This window comes from Drosophila eugracilis, unplaced genomic scaffold (genome assembly GCF_018153835.1).
Source record: "Drosophila eugracilis isolate 14026-0451.02 unplaced genomic scaffold, ASM1815383v1 contig_90, whole genome shotgun sequence".
NCBI classification, from domain to species: Eukaryota; Metazoa; Arthropoda; class Insecta; order Diptera; family Drosophilidae; genus Drosophila; species Drosophila eugracilis.
In genome coordinates, this window is record NW_024573812.1 from 922,329 (window position 1) to 937,696 (window position 15,368).

General features: G+C 40.4%; 2 protein-coding genes across 3 annotated transcripts; one reads left to right on the forward strand and one right to left on the reverse strand.

Moving 5' to 3' along the window:
• The first annotated feature begins 13 nt into the window (after positions 1–13).
• LOC108106337 (RNA/RNP complex-1-interacting phosphatase) lies at positions 14–4,214 on the forward strand. Of its 2 annotated transcripts, none has more exons than XM_017213314.2 (7): positions 14–171; positions 263–338; positions 717–916; positions 1,103–1,149; positions 3,173–3,280; positions 3,351–3,604; positions 3,758–3,850. In XM_017213314.2, exons 1-6 carry the CDS (start codon positions 155–157, stop codon positions 3,593–3,595), a joined length of 693 nt encoding a protein of 230 aa, XP_017068803.1. In that variant the 5' UTR covers positions 14–154; the 3' UTR covers positions 3,596–3,604; positions 3,758–3,850. The 2 variants fall into 2 exon arrangements, with proteins under 2 accessions (XP_017068803.1, XP_017068802.1); XM_017213313.2 differs by having other exon boundaries at positions 16–171; positions 3,351–3,587; positions 3,758–4,214.
• A 5,939-nt stretch (positions 4,215–10,153) lies between these two features.
• LOC108106324 lies at positions 10,154–12,235 on the reverse strand. The gene has a single exon (XM_017213295.1). The coding sequence runs from the start codon at positions 11,966–11,968 to the stop codon at positions 10,166–10,168; it is 1,803 nt and encodes a 600-aa protein (XP_017068784.1). The 5' UTR covers positions 11,969–12,235; the 3' UTR covers positions 10,154–10,165.
• Between the last annotated feature and the right edge of the window lie 3,133 nt (positions 12,236–15,368).

Consider the following 15,368-nt stretch of genomic DNA (forward strand, 5'->3'; position numbering starts at 1 on the left):
AGTGACTGTGCCATCTCTATACCATATGATAACTTTGGCCGATCTGGCAACGCCTAAAAAACATTTTATTACGTCGCATTGTTACAAATTTTAAACAAATTCGAACATTTTCGGTTGTAAAATCGGTAAAATCGCTTGGAAAACATACTATATAATGTCGATACCAGATAGGTGAGTGTTCTCCAAGGATATTAGATGGCGGATTGTCTTGGAGAAAATCATTAGTTTTTCGGTTTGTTTATGTTCATTCCGCCAATTACAGATGGCTGCAGTACAAACCGATTGGAGAACGTATTCCCGGTACTCGCTTTATTGCATTCAAGGTGCCGCTTGCTCAGGTGAGTTTATAATACATATGCCCCCCATCCAATCAGATCCCGAGATCCAAAAAACCGGTTGATGGGAGGGCCAATTGATGGATGTTGAAAACCCAGGACCACCGACTTTGCGCGGCCCTCTAAAAATATACATATTGTATATAAATAACAACGGACGACGACGAAATTTGTGCATTATAATTATGCATAAAAGTGGCAACTGGAACATGGACCCCACATGAATATTAAATTAAATTGTTTTTGCTTAATTAAATAACGCCACGGATCCTCGGCCCTTATTAATTGCCTGCCCTCTGGTCATTTCGCATAAATTGAGCAATTTTTAGCCTACCATTGTAATATGAGCATCGTGTATTTGCTCTGCTCTTTGCTTTTCAGCATGTCAACGCCAGAGTGGCGGAGAATCTCCGCCTGGCGCCCGAATCCCTGCTGGAATCTGTCCCCAATCTTGGTCTTATAATCGATCTCACCAACACAAACAAATACTATAAACCAAGTGATCTAACTAACCATAATGTACGTCACCAGAAGCTGATGATACCTGGAAAAAGTACGCCTGCACCTAAACTCGCTGAAAAGTAATTATTATATCAAAAATTAAAGAAAAAAGGAATTGGCTTTCTTTTTAAATTATTTAATGCTAATATGATTGTTTTCAGTCGATAGACGCTATGAAACGTTTTAAGCGCAGTAATTGCTTTTTATTTACTTTAAGTTACTTTTAGCTATTTCAAATGATTAATATTTCTCTGATAATATTACAGATTCTGTCGTTTTGTGGCTGACTTCCTTGAAAGCAATGCGGATAATGGTGAGTGCTGACAAATCAACCCACACATCATGATCTCTAAGCCACGTTGCCGTGGGAAACGCTTTCCCGTCAACAATGCAGATTCAGATGCATATCTGTCCACACAATTAGAGCCGCAAAATATGCACACAAATCGTATCAAAAGGGGGGCACCCGCAATTACCACGTATATCCTAATCGCTGGCTGCACTGCCTTCAGAGATTCCTATCAGCCGGCAAGCGCACAACAAACATTTCACAAAGCTGTGAAATGTGCTCGCAGCCAAGTGCCTGGGCAAGAGAAATACTCTATTTAACCCGTTTACAACCAACTGGCGCACCAATGTGGGCGCGCACACACTCAATCAGTCAGTCAGTCAGTCAGCCTTTGAGGAGATCCCGAGGCTGGGGCTGTCTGCCAGTCGGGAGCCGGGCAAACAAATCACTTACAGAGCACGGAGCTTAGTCATGACGCGAGTGGGGAAAAGGGCTATGGAAATTCCAATTATGCACAAAGGCATGCAAAGCCATCCGCAAGTCGCTTTTCATTTATATTTTCAGAATGGAAAGATGCATTCTATACTGAGAGAAAAGCTGATAGTGAAGGATTAAGATTAGGATCTTTAGTAGCCATGGTTAGAGTATTTGAATGCACTTATATTGCTATGTTTTTCTGCCTGTACACCTGAAGGTGTGTTGCTGAAACTGACATTTTTATTTTAATATAATAATAATTAATTTATTAATTTTAAATGTTAGTGTATCCATGGTTTCATCTGCCACTCAAGTTCCATTCATATGTGGGCGCATATCCGCCTAATGTTTCGCAGGTACTTTCATCTAGCGCTAATGTATGTGCGAACCAATTTGGCTTACAATATGCAAAAATGCAGGCTAAGAATGCCTAAGCAGATTCTGATGCGTTCTTAGGGCTTAATTAAAACACGATCTGGCGCCGCGGAAAGTCGCGTAAAACATACAATAAATAAATACACGATGGCTGCCAACATATTTACAACGAAACAAATCAGAAAAATAAGTCAAATCCAAGGTGGTCGCAACTTGTCAACGGCCAATGAGGCTCAGAGAGGCTCAAAAACAAGGCAAAGTCGTTTTCTCAGCACAGTGGTTTTATTTTATTATGATTAGTAAGTTTTCTAGCTGCAACAATATGCAGAAAATTTAAATATCCGAAAAAAACAGGTGGAATAATTTCAAATTAAACGTTAGCAAGCATTAAGATTTAATTTAAGTTAAGATTAAGATGTCTTATGCTTAAACTACAGAATTTTCGTTGAAGATAATCAATTTAACCCACTGTTCATTGGCATATCGACAAGGATGCGTCGCGCGTTCTCGTAATTTCATTTCGTTTTTCGTTTTGCCTGTAAGTTGGCTTAAATGCAAGCCAAACATGACGTACTGACTGACTGGCAGCTTCGCCCGCTGCCAATGACCACGAAGTCCAACAACCAGGCCAAAGCCAAAGTCAAGCCAAAAACTCATACCCGAACCGAAATCCAAGGCACCCGCATATAGTGCACAAAGGCAGGCCAACGCGACCTGGTGGGTTGTCCATGCTCTCTACTCCACTCCTCTCCCGAAAAACCCCTCGTGAATCCCTCCTGCTGACATGTTTTTGTGAAATTTATAGCCAATGTTATTATTGGCAGAGTGCGCTGTTTTCTAGATTTAGCTCAGGTCGCTTCTGCTTTTATGCCAAATTGCCAGGCCGGTTTTTGTGTTGCGGTCTCGCCGCGTGGGTGTTACCAAATGGGCGTGGAGCCGGGATTTGGAGGCTTTGAACCTGGGGAGAGGGAAATTCCTGTGGTCGTGTTTGCAATGAAATTTGTAGCAATTTGCAGCAACATGCGGCATTGCAAAGTAAACAGGCTGTGGCACCGCTTTTAAAGGGGTAAAAATGTCACCAAAAATTGCTAGCAATCTGAACGTTTTTCTTGCTAAAAAGGCTATTAATAACATCCTACTTAAGTTATTAAGTGATATTCAATTTAATTTTAAAATATTCTCTTTCATCTTGCAGACAAATTAATAGGAGTCCACTGCACGCACGGAGTAAATCGAACTGGATACATGATCTGTTTCTTCATGATCTCCGTAATGAAGAGCTCTCCCGAGGAGGCGATAAATAGTGCGTTGGATCCAAGAAACGATCCTACTTAATTAGTTTTATTATTCATATCCTACCCTATGATCCGCAGCCTTTTCAGCGGCACGTGGACATAAAATCGAGCGCAACAATTACTTAATATCCCTGAAGAATCTCTCCCCGCGTCATGAGACTAAAAAGGAACGTTCTCTTTCAAATGACTTAAGTGTAAAGAACACAGGATATGGATCTAGTAGCAGGCACCAATCTAGAAACGAATATCAAGATTGGCGGCAGTTAGCTTATGATCACCAAAGGAGTCAAGGCTATCAACAAAAAACCGACTTTAGTAAGTAATTAAACAATGTAAGTTGATTTAAGTTTTATATTTTTCATGAACATCATGAAAATCATATGAAATACAAATTATCTTAATTTTAAACAAATCTTTGAATTTAATTAAAAATTATTAGATAAACAAGGATAAAAAAGAAGAATACGAATATGCTTACATTTCAGGGGACCAAAATTATCGAAGCTCTTACAAAATTAAGGGACATTCAAGTAACTACTTTCCGGAGCGCTACCAATCAAGAGACCACATCTGGAAATATCAGAACAATCGAGGCTTTCACGAAAGCAACCTGCATGGCAGCTCTGATAGGGATTCTCGAAAATACTCTAGAGAAGACTATAATTCTTATAATCATAATCACCATTATTCTCGCAACTATGGACAGGAACGTGAACATCGTCAGGACAGATTTCAAAGCAACAGAACAACCGGCAGCTATCATCCATATTCCAGAGGCTATCAACAGACTTATTATCAAAAAGACTATCAAAGAGACGATTCAAGAAGAAGCAACAACAGTCGTCATTACAACGATGAGTACTAGGTTGCATAAATTTAGTTCAAATTTGTTGTACTTTGTAGAAAGCCCTAGTTTTTAATAAATTTCCAATGCCGTGGTAAGCAATTTGTAAATTATTGTTAATTAACTGTAACAACAATTAAAATTCATTTGCAACAAGATCAAGTTGAGGCACACACCATATAAACCAAGATAATGGTAGTTAACAAGCAGTAGTCGGCACAGATCGTGTGAAGATACAATAAAAGTTAAGAAAAATTTGCATCTCGATAAGCGAGAAGAGACCGTGAAATTCCTGGAAATTAGCGATCATCATGGTAAGCGGTGCCGGCGGGTCTGCTCCCTGTGTCAAAGCAAATGTCAAGATTGTCCGGGAAAATGTTTTATATTTTACAGTGGCTGAAATTTAAAACTTATATTTCAGTTTTTTACCTTGTAAAATTTAAAATATTTTGGGGAAGTAGCTTTTACTAGAGGTACTTTAGAAAGAACCTGGCTTAATCGAAAAAACTAGTTTATACTTCAATTAGAAACAACTTGGCAACCTTTTGATATATAATATTATATATTAAACTTTCCATTTTATATTTACATGCATTTTATGCTTTTTTGTCCCATTGTAGATATTTTTTTTTTGAAGTACCTGTCACGTTGACGGCTCCTGATCGTTTCATTATTTCGTCATGGTGGTCAAATGTCAACTTATTAGCATAAATGCTCCTGCTGTCGCCTCCGCCCATCGCCCATTCTTTTTAACCCTCGGGTTCCGATATCGGCGCTTTATCTTTGTGCAATCTTATCGCGGCCGCACGATCAACGATTGTCATTATGGCCCAGGGACTGGAGGCTCGGACAGCGATAAATCGTTGGTCATTACAATGGCCATTGGGTGATGGAACTGGAGGAGAAGGCTGGGGTTGTGGTTCAGGGACAGGATCGGTAACCAAGGATCGAATCGATCGGTTTGGGATCTGATCAGACTGCCCGATAAACGCCTGTTGTTTGCGTGTGTGTGGCATGTGGCGTAAAGTTGTTTGTTGCGCTTAATTGGACAGCGTTTCATTTCGCGGCTGCTTGGACGACGGTTCGATTTGCTTCCTTTATTCACTCTTTATTTTTAGCGTCTGACTGACCCAAAGACATGACCAAATGGCATCCAGCGAAAGTGCCATCAAATGCTCCAGGGGATGTCCGCCAAAGATCTCTTCATTCGATTACTAACTGCAGGAGGCTTTTTCCAGGAAATATAAAGAGTTGATTGGGGATGGAGATGGAATGGTGTTGCTTTTAAGCAACCAAATTAAAATAATTGTACAATTATTTTGAAATATTTCTTTAAAATTGTAACGGAATTAAAAAAAAAACTGTTAATTTATACTTATTTAAATAAATACCCTAAGGTGACCATACTTTGGAGTTCATAAAATAATTTTTAAAAAGTTTTTTAATGAATTTGTGGAAAAGCTAACTGTCTTAGCTTAAGAAATACTCTTTCGATATATCAAATAGATGAAGTAAAAACTGAAAGAAAGGAAGATCAATCAAATAACTAGTCAAGAAACCGATTTTCCTACTCAATATTAAAAAAAGGACATCCTAAACTCAAAGTCCTTTCTCGCAGATCCTCCTATAAGCCCTATGCCCTCGATCATTATATGGGTCTTTTGGTCATGCCGACGATATGACACACCTCCGCCCCTTCTGCTGCCATAAATTCTTGAATCAACCAAAAATTGCCAATTGTCAGTTGCGTGTGCGTCTTACCTCTGCCCTCCCACCCCCCTCCAACAGCCACACAAAAATTTCTTCATATTTTTCTCGATCGTTTTGTTTAGTTTATGGCCGACGACGACGACGACGACTGGAAAGTGTTGCCAATTTCCACCGACTGTGTGCCGGACTTGGGGCCCATTTATCTTAGCATAACTTGGAGCGCGATAATTGCATTCCACGGACTTGGCCAAGATCGAGAAGCGAGGCCACTTTGAAGTTCGGTGCGGACAATTAGGCATGGCCCATAAATTGCCAACTCATATGTGGCGATGTGGCGGCTAAAAAAAAAGGGAAGCGCGGCATTGATTTAAATAATAGTGTTTAACTTTGCAACCACCAACCCCTGGAAATGGCACAATCTGCAAAAGAGAAAAAAGTCAGCGACAATTACCTGGCCATTTCAATTAGCCGGTGAAGAAGCATACAAATGGTTGAGGGGGCAGAATCAATCAGATATTGATATCAATGCCGGACCAGTCCCCGAGCTCTCAATTGTTGTCGAGGGCCTTTTGTCTGCTTGCCAGGTGATTTACGGTGTCGCCCTGTCTGGCTGATAAAAGAGTTGACGGATCAAGAGCAGACGCATTGAAATTGACGTACGGAAAAGTGTGGTAACAGGTGAAAGGAGGTGATGCAGTGCAGCAGGGATTAAAGCGAATATGATGCTTTTGCAATGGAAGTTAAAGGTAAACGGGAAATATTACAAAAATACAAAAGTTCTTAGTTTAGCTTAAAGTTATGATGACTTAGCCATAAGAAATGATCAGCCAATAAACTTCTAAAACCAAAACTTTTACTCCAGTATAACTTTTACCCATAGTCACCTATTTTAACAGAGCACACATTCAATTTAAATACCTGCTTTAACTTTTCTTAAAGCATTACAAATAAAATAAATATTTATTCAATGACCTAAAGACACGCAAAAAATAAACGTTAAGAAGATGGCAAAAGACTGAGTTCCATTTTACTTACCCTCAATTGAAGCGGGATTTCTCAGGGGGACTCCTGCAACACTTGCCATTTATCGCCGTACGCAATCTTAATTAAAAGCCGCCCCCAGATTAAAACAAATGTTTACTTTAAAACCGATACGGATCGGAGCAATCACGAAATCGATTCAGTTCGATTCGATTCGATTCCAAGGCGCGTTGAAAACACACGAATTGGGCAATTAAAGCGGCTGAAGGGCGAGAGTTTATCGTTGATTTTGTGCGATATGGATGCGAGGCACGCACATGACCCTCCCACTCATTAAGCGGAGTCCTACAAACCGGGATTAAAACTGGTTGCCAAATCCATTGTCTGAAAACTGTGCCACACGCAGAGAAATCAATGAATATTTTTATTATAAATTTCGTTTTTCACTTTTTATCTTTACTTGAAGGTCTTACGAGATTTTCTTAACAAGTTTCGAACTTTTTTTTTCCAATTCTTTGCTAAACCTTTTCTCGGTGTGCACAGCTAAGCCATCTTATAGATGAACTAATGATGGTGTCTCAGATCAACTGACTTGTCTTTGGTTGCAACTCCCACAGCGTTCATTCCTGCACATCTATTTATCCTTGACTATTGCAACTCCTATTCTGTTCTTCTTCTCTTTTTGGCTTTGGCTTTGGCGCCGTGGCATAAACTTTATTGTCGCCACATTGCTACTGCATACTTAATGGCGCCACAGCGACATAACACACGAAAAATGTGCCAGGCTGTGAGTGTCAACGAACTTTAAAATGTCCCGCTTGGAAGAAAACCCACCCACTCATTGGGGGCGATATTTCACCCTCACACTCTACTACCATTCTACCAAACCGAAAATTCCATTTTCGGCAAATATTTGTGCAAGTCAGCTTCATTTTTGGGAGACTAGTAAGCCAGCCAGTCACCCCTTACATATATATCGGCCTGATTCTTATTTTTCTGTTATCATTCGGACTGCATACAATGGGCTGGGCAAATTGCTTAGAGACTTGGCTGGCAAATGTTTTGGAAATATCTCAAGTGCTATTTATTTTGAAGGGGTCCAAAAGGGGCCACAGGGTGGTTTCCATTCCGTGGTTTTCAAATGGGGTGTCGCCTGTGGGTGGGTTTTTGGATACTGCCCGAGGCTGCATGGCAAATTGGCCAGATAAGCATTGTCAAAAAACTCACAGTTTACCTGCTATTTGGTTTTTATATTTCACCTTCTAGAAAGATTCCTGTTAACAATTACATTTTAGTTAGTTTTGGATTTAAGTTTTCTTTATTTTTCAATGTTTAAAAGTATTTTTAACATATAAAAGTTAGACCAACCACAACATTTAGACTTAAAAAACCACTTGAAATAGCAAAAAGACAAAATATGTTGTTTTTTTTCCATATAAAATAATTAACCCTTAGAGATGCAACATTTTCCGGCTATAACTTCAATTCCAAAGCTCAGAACAGCCAACGAGTAGCCAAAAGCCAAAGAAATCGTTGGCATTAGGAAATAATCCAGACCCAATGGCCTTGCCTCCACGTGCTCTGTGATGGGAAACTTGAGATAACCATGCCGCACTGCCTCTCTATATGCATCCCAAGCCATTTTATCCACTATGCCGCTCTCGAAACCATGGAACCAGGCCTTACTTAGATGATGCTTGAGAAACCACTTTTTGCTCATGGGAAATCCAGCAAATAGAAAGCAAAAGTCAAAGCGTATCCTGCGAAACTTTCCATGCTTTAGGAATTGCTGAGCATACTGAAACATCTCGAGGCGATCGGGAAACATAACATAGGCATAGTCTTGATCAAAATTATTTCGATGATTGATCAATGTCTCTGAAGACACAGTTCTTGCTACGGATAGAAGAGATCTTGGGATATAATGCTTGGAAAATAATATCTGATCGTAGGAATCGATTAGGAGTGGTATATTCCTTTCAGCCAGTTCCTCAAAGGTTTCTATTTGCTTCTCAAATACCTCCGATATAAGCATGCTCTTCAGTAATCCCAAGTACATGGTGGAGTAAACAAATCCGCAAATGAATAAAACGGCAAATAGTATATACCGTTCCTTGCCATGAATCGCTTTCAGGTGAAAACCATTATTTAAAAGTGAACTGAAAACTTCTAGCAAAGTGTGACTAAAGTCCCATCTGCCACACTTTAACCAGTTTACTAGGCATAGAAAGCCCGCAATCAGGAGAACATAGATGCCTAAAACCAACCATACTTTGGTCTTAAATGGAGCTGTTAGATATCGATAAGGTAGTAAGTGCTTAGCATGAGGCACTATCACATTGGCCGGGGCAATCCTGAGTTCTCTGGAGACGGTAAAAACTTTGGAATTACGAACCAAAGCATCTGCGCACAGATCCACTGTGTTATTTAGTAAAAATTTAGTACAATTTAGGGGTGAATCATTGGGTGTATGAACTGCCTTAAAAGTAGCATTTCTGGACTTCAAAAAAGCTCGTGCAAATCGCATAAAATAGCCACCATATACCTTCTCTCCATTCTCATCAAAATATATAAAACTCCTGGGTACATTATTATAAGCAGCCACTCGAACTTTATAGCCATTAACATTATGAAAGGTATCCCGAAAGTTGGCATAATCTTTGACATTAGTTTTCCTTATCCTTAGTTTGGGAAACAGCAATTTATCATAGGACATGCCGTTATATATCGAATGAATCAAGATTTTCACATAACCAATTTGAAAAGCAAAGTTTATAAACTTTTTCCATTTATCTTCTTCGATTTCGTTATCGATTACAAGAAGAAAATCGGCATGCTGAAGGCTTAATTCCAGTTTTTTCAGCAGTTCATATGGCGGTTCGTTTCCCATTACTATAAAAAGTTTATTATCACTTCCAACATGGGTTCCCAGACTAGTAATATTAAAAGTTTTCAAAGAACTGTACATAAACATGGAGACGTGGCTTCGGAAGGGTATAAATTTATCCATTTGTTCGCAGAAAATTATGTTAGTGGAGATGACCAGGTGTTCGTTAAGCTTATTTATTATGTGCGGTAAACTTTGATCCATTACTATAACTATTTGAATAGTCAGTAGAAGTATCAATGTAGCAAGTTTTGCGGTTAGCATCATCTGAAAGATATAAAAAAAGATCTTAAAGAAGTATAAATATTCTATAAAATGTATTAATATTAAAATTAGAGTTTGTAGAATACCTTTTCGGTTTTGAAAGTAGGCTCAGGAACTTTTAATTTATTTTTTTGCTGACTTTACAACATCAAGACTGTAAAAAAAAAAAAATCAAGCAAAGCAGACATCACAACATCAATCCGTCACTCAATCAACATCAACATAACCGCCTCCTGGACAACAGGTACTCATCCCCATATTCAACTTCCATCCCAAGAATTCCCTTATGCGCCAGGCCGTCATCTCGATGACAAAACTTAAAAGGGCCAGGATGTAGCCGAGGGCCAGAGCAATCGCTGGCATGACGAAATAATCCACATCCAGTGGTTGGGCCTCTAAATGCTCCGTGATGAGAAAGTTCAGATAGCCCACGCGAACCGCCTCGAAGTCGGCATCCAAGGCCAGTTTCCTCGTAAGACCACTCTCGAAGGCCCAGTACCAGGCCTGGCCCAAATGATGCTTCAGGAACCATCTCTTCCGCATTGGGATGCCAGTGTAAAGGAACGAGAAGTCAATGGGAATCCTTAGTAGTTTCGGATGCTTTAAAAACTGCTGAGCATAGTCGTAGAGTGCCATTCGATCTGAGAACAGTATATAAGCATAATCCTGATCGAAGCGATTTCTATGTTCCAAGAGTGTCTCAAAGCTGACTAGCTCCATGATGGGCTCCAATATCTTAGGCATGTTGTACTTGGCGAATAACGTTTTATCATAGGGATCAACCATCAGGGTTATATTACTATCCACCAAGGCTTCAAAGGTATCAATTTGCTTTTCAAATACCTCCGAGATCAACATGCTCTTGAGCAATCCCAGATACTCGGTGGAGTAGACAAATCCAGCTATGAATAGCACCCCAAAGAGTATGTATCTTTCTTTTCCCTGAATCTCCTTGAGGTAGAAACCACTGAATAAAAGTGAACTGAAGACCTCTAGGAGGTGCTTACTAAAGTCCCATTTGCCACATCTAAACCAGTGTATGAAGCTGAGCAAATTCACCACCAGGATCACATATGAGGCCAAACAAAGCCATACGCTCCATTGAAATGGAGCTGTTAGATAGCGATAGGAGTGCAGGGGCTTCGCATGGGTCACCAAAACATTCGCCGAGGCTATCCTGAATCCATGGGTTAAACTGAATGCCGCTGGGTTTGCTGCCAAGGCATCGGCGCATACATCCACCGTTTCATTGCGTAAGTTTAGTGTACAATTTCCAGGGGAATTACTTGGCGTTAAAACTGGCACAAAGCTTCCATTCCTATAGCCTATAAAAGCCCGAATAAATCGCATATAGAAACCGGCGAACACCTTTTTGCCCCAGCGATTCTGATAAAGCATAGTGCGTGGGGCATTGTTATAAGCGGCAACTTTAACCGGATAACCATAAATGTCCTTGAAAGATCCTCTAATGGCTATATACTTTTCAATAGATGCTTCCTCTATCAGCAACTCCGGAAATATGATTTTGTGATATAGTTTATCATCATAGGAGGTGTAAAATAGCAAATTTACATAACCTTCCTGCCATAGGTATCTTACAAAGTCCGACCATTTGGTGTCCCTTTTAAGATCTAAGATATCATCTATTACCATAACAAATTCCGCTTGCTGAAAATGTAAATCCAAAGTATTAAAGAAGTCATATGGTGGTTTTTCATTGCCCAGGATCATGAAGAGCTTGTTTGTAGCTCCCAAATTGTATTCAAGTTGAGTGACGTTAAAGGACTTGATGGAAGTGAAGATCATCAGGTTCATGGGTGGCATTTTACGGAGATACTTGATCTCGTATTCATCTAGTATATCAGATCGGTTGCAGAACAAAAAGTTTGTGGATATCAGAAGACGTTGGTTTAGCTCATTTATGATGCTATTTAGACCTTGAGTCATTTTTGAAGAGATAGCAAGGAATAGAAGAAGTATTAGAAGTTTGGATGATTGTTGAAGGATCATCTGAAAGATATAGAGAGGGTATAGATATTTGAAAGTTGAAGTTAACAGATAGATTTGTTAAATGAAAAGATGAAGAGTAAAGGTAGGTAGATGAAGGTAGCTAAGACTTAAAAAGTTTACTCAGATGTCTTATCTTCTTAGACTTATGGATATCTGAGATACAAACTTAAGTAAGTTTCTGTAGTTTATCACTCAAATAATGTTTTTCTTTCCTAGTATTATGTATTCAATTACGTTACACATTCACAGATACGTTTACATCTGTTGGGATACCACATATTTTTCGGCAGTCACGATCACTTCCGCCTTTGTCCAGTTCTTTTCGCAGTCTCGAACTCAATTAGCACCGACAATTGATATGAGTATGATATATGGATGGACTTTGTCTAATCGATTGCCCAACCTTATAAATATTCCATTCCACCTGATTGAGTCTGGGGCAATTAACACTCCAACACGATCCCACCCACGCATCCTACGGCGGCAATTGGGGCACTTTACGGATACATTAATGATTTACTAATATATTTACATGTACATTTAGATCGATCCATTCTCATGAGCGTGCAAAATATGGGGCTCGATCGTGTCAATATTTTCGCGCAGAGACAAAGGAGCAGTCATGGGAAGAGCGGCTGCCATCACGAAACCGGCGAGTGAATGGAAAATCACAAAGTCTGCATCGCCATTTTCTCTCTGCCTCACTCTTATCTAAATATAGCAGATCCCATTCTGTTGATCATCCAATCAGAAGAGAGCAGGGGGAAATCCCCCTAGATATGCTCTCATCTGATTTGCGGCGCCTGATTAACGGTTGTCCAGACATTGTAATGGCTAACTACTGTATCTTTGAGTTTCGCATCACCGACATGGTTATGGCTTTTGAGTAGGGTTGACTCGCTGAGATGCGTGCTGTATGGGCAACCACGGACATCTGGTGGGAATTGAATTTGAATAAGCCGGAATTTTCGCTTTTTTAAGCCCGTTCACTGGGTCAATGCTCGGGTGGTCTTCGCGAAAGTGGTTATTAGCGTTGGCTAAATATAACGGAACAAGTTGAAGGATCTCTGAGAATAACAAGATGTCAGCAAGGTTTATTTTTTGTGTTGATTTGTGAGGTTCTGGTTCCTGATCTTCTTCAATCTTCATTCTGATGTTTAATTTTCTTAATATATAAAATTACATGAAAAATATTCTATATAAAGGTTGGGTAGAGATCAGAGGATCAATGTCAAAAAGTCTTTTGGTTTTTTGTTTTTCTTTTTCAATTTCAGTTAGTAAAACTATTAAGTTTTACTCTTTACTGTAGTAGTTCTTTTACATACTCTATCTCCCATTACCATCCTTAAAATAAAGGTATATATCTTTGCATTTTCAATTACCTTTTTTTCTCCCCCTTACACTAACTTTCTAAGACTCCACTTCTCTTACTTTTCCCCCACTCTCTCACATCGGCATTTCTCAGATGACTCATACGCACAGTAGTCCACCGAACCCATTCCACTTGCAATAAAGAGCAAATAATTAATAAGATAAGAAAAGCACTTGCACGAGCGCAAATCCAGCCCGGGGCTGAAGGTCAAACTAATAATGATTTAGATAATCAAAGAGCGGAGCTGGAAACCAAGGAGCCGGGCCATGAGGCGGCCATCAGACCAACACTCTGCAATGCGAAGCACTTGAACCTGTTGCTACCACCACGACGAAGAGACCTCGAAGGCATCTGATTCTGCTGGTGAAAACCAAACAAAACGATCTCGGGGAGCGCCGTTGCGGATGCTTCACTGTGCTACAGTGCAGTAGACTTTAGTAGACTTTAGACAGCTAAAAAAAAAAACGACGACTTTGGAGTCGGCTCATCCAGTGCCGGCCAGACCATAAATACCAAAGGGTTACGCCTATTTTTACACGCAGCCGAGTGCATTTCCTCGTACTTGGGCCATGAGCGCACAAATATTAAAACGATGCGACGTGACAGATTACAAAACGTTTGACACCAGCGCCAAAGCCGCCAGCCAAGATGATGCCCCCAAAAAGGCAGCTAAGATGAAGAAGGCAATGGTCCACCAGAAGTCACGGGTTCCGAAGAGGGAGCCACAGAAGAAGCTCAGGCAGATCAAGCTCGAGCAGAGGCCAAAAACTGCAACTGCAGTCAAGCAGCAGCCACTTGCCACACGACGATGACGAAGACGAGCAAGCTGATGGTACAGTGGTTAAAGATTACATTGAAAATGTGACTTTGCTTGATATTTCTATGAAAATCAGACCGGAAATTCTCAATCTAAAACCTTTTAAAGTTGTAGAAAATTTATTTTAAATAAAGTTTTTTATGGTTTACTTAATGATAGTTTAACAATCTCATAACTATTGATTATTTAAGGAACTTTAATTGAACTTGAACTTAGATTTTTGCTTCCAAAAAACACCATTTAATGCAAAAAAATGTCACCATCTGCCAACCATTTCTAAGAGTGGCTGTGGTCCTACATAAAGCAGCTTGGAACTTGTGCAGTTTTTCATTTTTCCCAATTAACCATAACAAACCACTGTACATTGTTGCAGTCACGATTTTGGCTACCACAGCGTGCACCACCAAGCAAAGAGAGTAAATTGCCTCCAGGCCATGGCTCCTCGACTGCAACTGGGAACCTGGAACTGGACTGGGTTGGCTAAAGATGAAGATGGGTATGGGGATCTCTGGGTATTTCAGACAAGAGGGGGTAGGGATGTGCTCCTCCGTGGAGAGCGCGCGTCACAAATTAATTCGCTGAAGGCGAGCCAGTTGCTGTTGTGCCGTTCCTGTTCAGTTCTGGCCAGATCGGCATGATTCCCACAGTAGTCCCTTTTATTTGTGGAGTGCTCTTGAGGATCTGCTCCTGCTTGTCTAGTTCACCTGCAACGGAGCAGCGGTTAAATGCGGAGGCCGTATCTGTGTTTGTTTGCATCAGTATCTGCGTCTGCTTCTGCGTCTACGTCTGCTTCTGCCACTCGTGAGTTATGTCAGTCAGTCAGACAGAACAGAACGGACTGGACCACAAAAACCAGACCAGAGGTCCTCCCTTCCACTTGAGCGTGCAATTTTTCTAATTCACATCCCAGGAATCCCAGAATGTAGTAACCAGCATCCAGCATATCCACCATCCAGACATCCAGAGAGTCTTCGCAGCGGGCGCATCGCGTAATTGACTTGGAAGTTATGAACCTTTAAATGTGGGATCCCTGGATCCCTGGATCCGCAGTCGAAACCATCATGGTCATGTAATTTTAATTTTCTCACTTGATTGCCCCAGCAAAGACTGGCCAGCCGATTGGCCATTCATATGGCCATTGGCTCCTGAACTTGGTTAACTTGGCTAACTGGATGGCCAGCTGCCTACAAGCAGTTGCACTTCAAGCTGAG

Excerpts from the sequence above, each read along its gene's own strand:
- LOC108106337 (XM_017213313.2), top strand. Across the intron at positions 917-1,102 it reads GCACCTAAACTCGCTGAAAA|ATTCTGTCGTTTTGTGGCTG; the intron begins GTAATTATTATA and ends ATAATATTACAG. Across the intron at positions 3,281-3,350 it reads TCCCGAGGAGGCGATAAATA|CCTTTTCAGCGGCACGTGGA; the intron begins GTGCGTTGGATC and ends TATGATCCGCAG.
- LOC108106324 (XM_017213295.1), bottom strand. The coding sequence starts at position 11,968 with ATGATCCTTCAACAATCATCCAAACTTCTAATACTTCTTCTATTCCTT.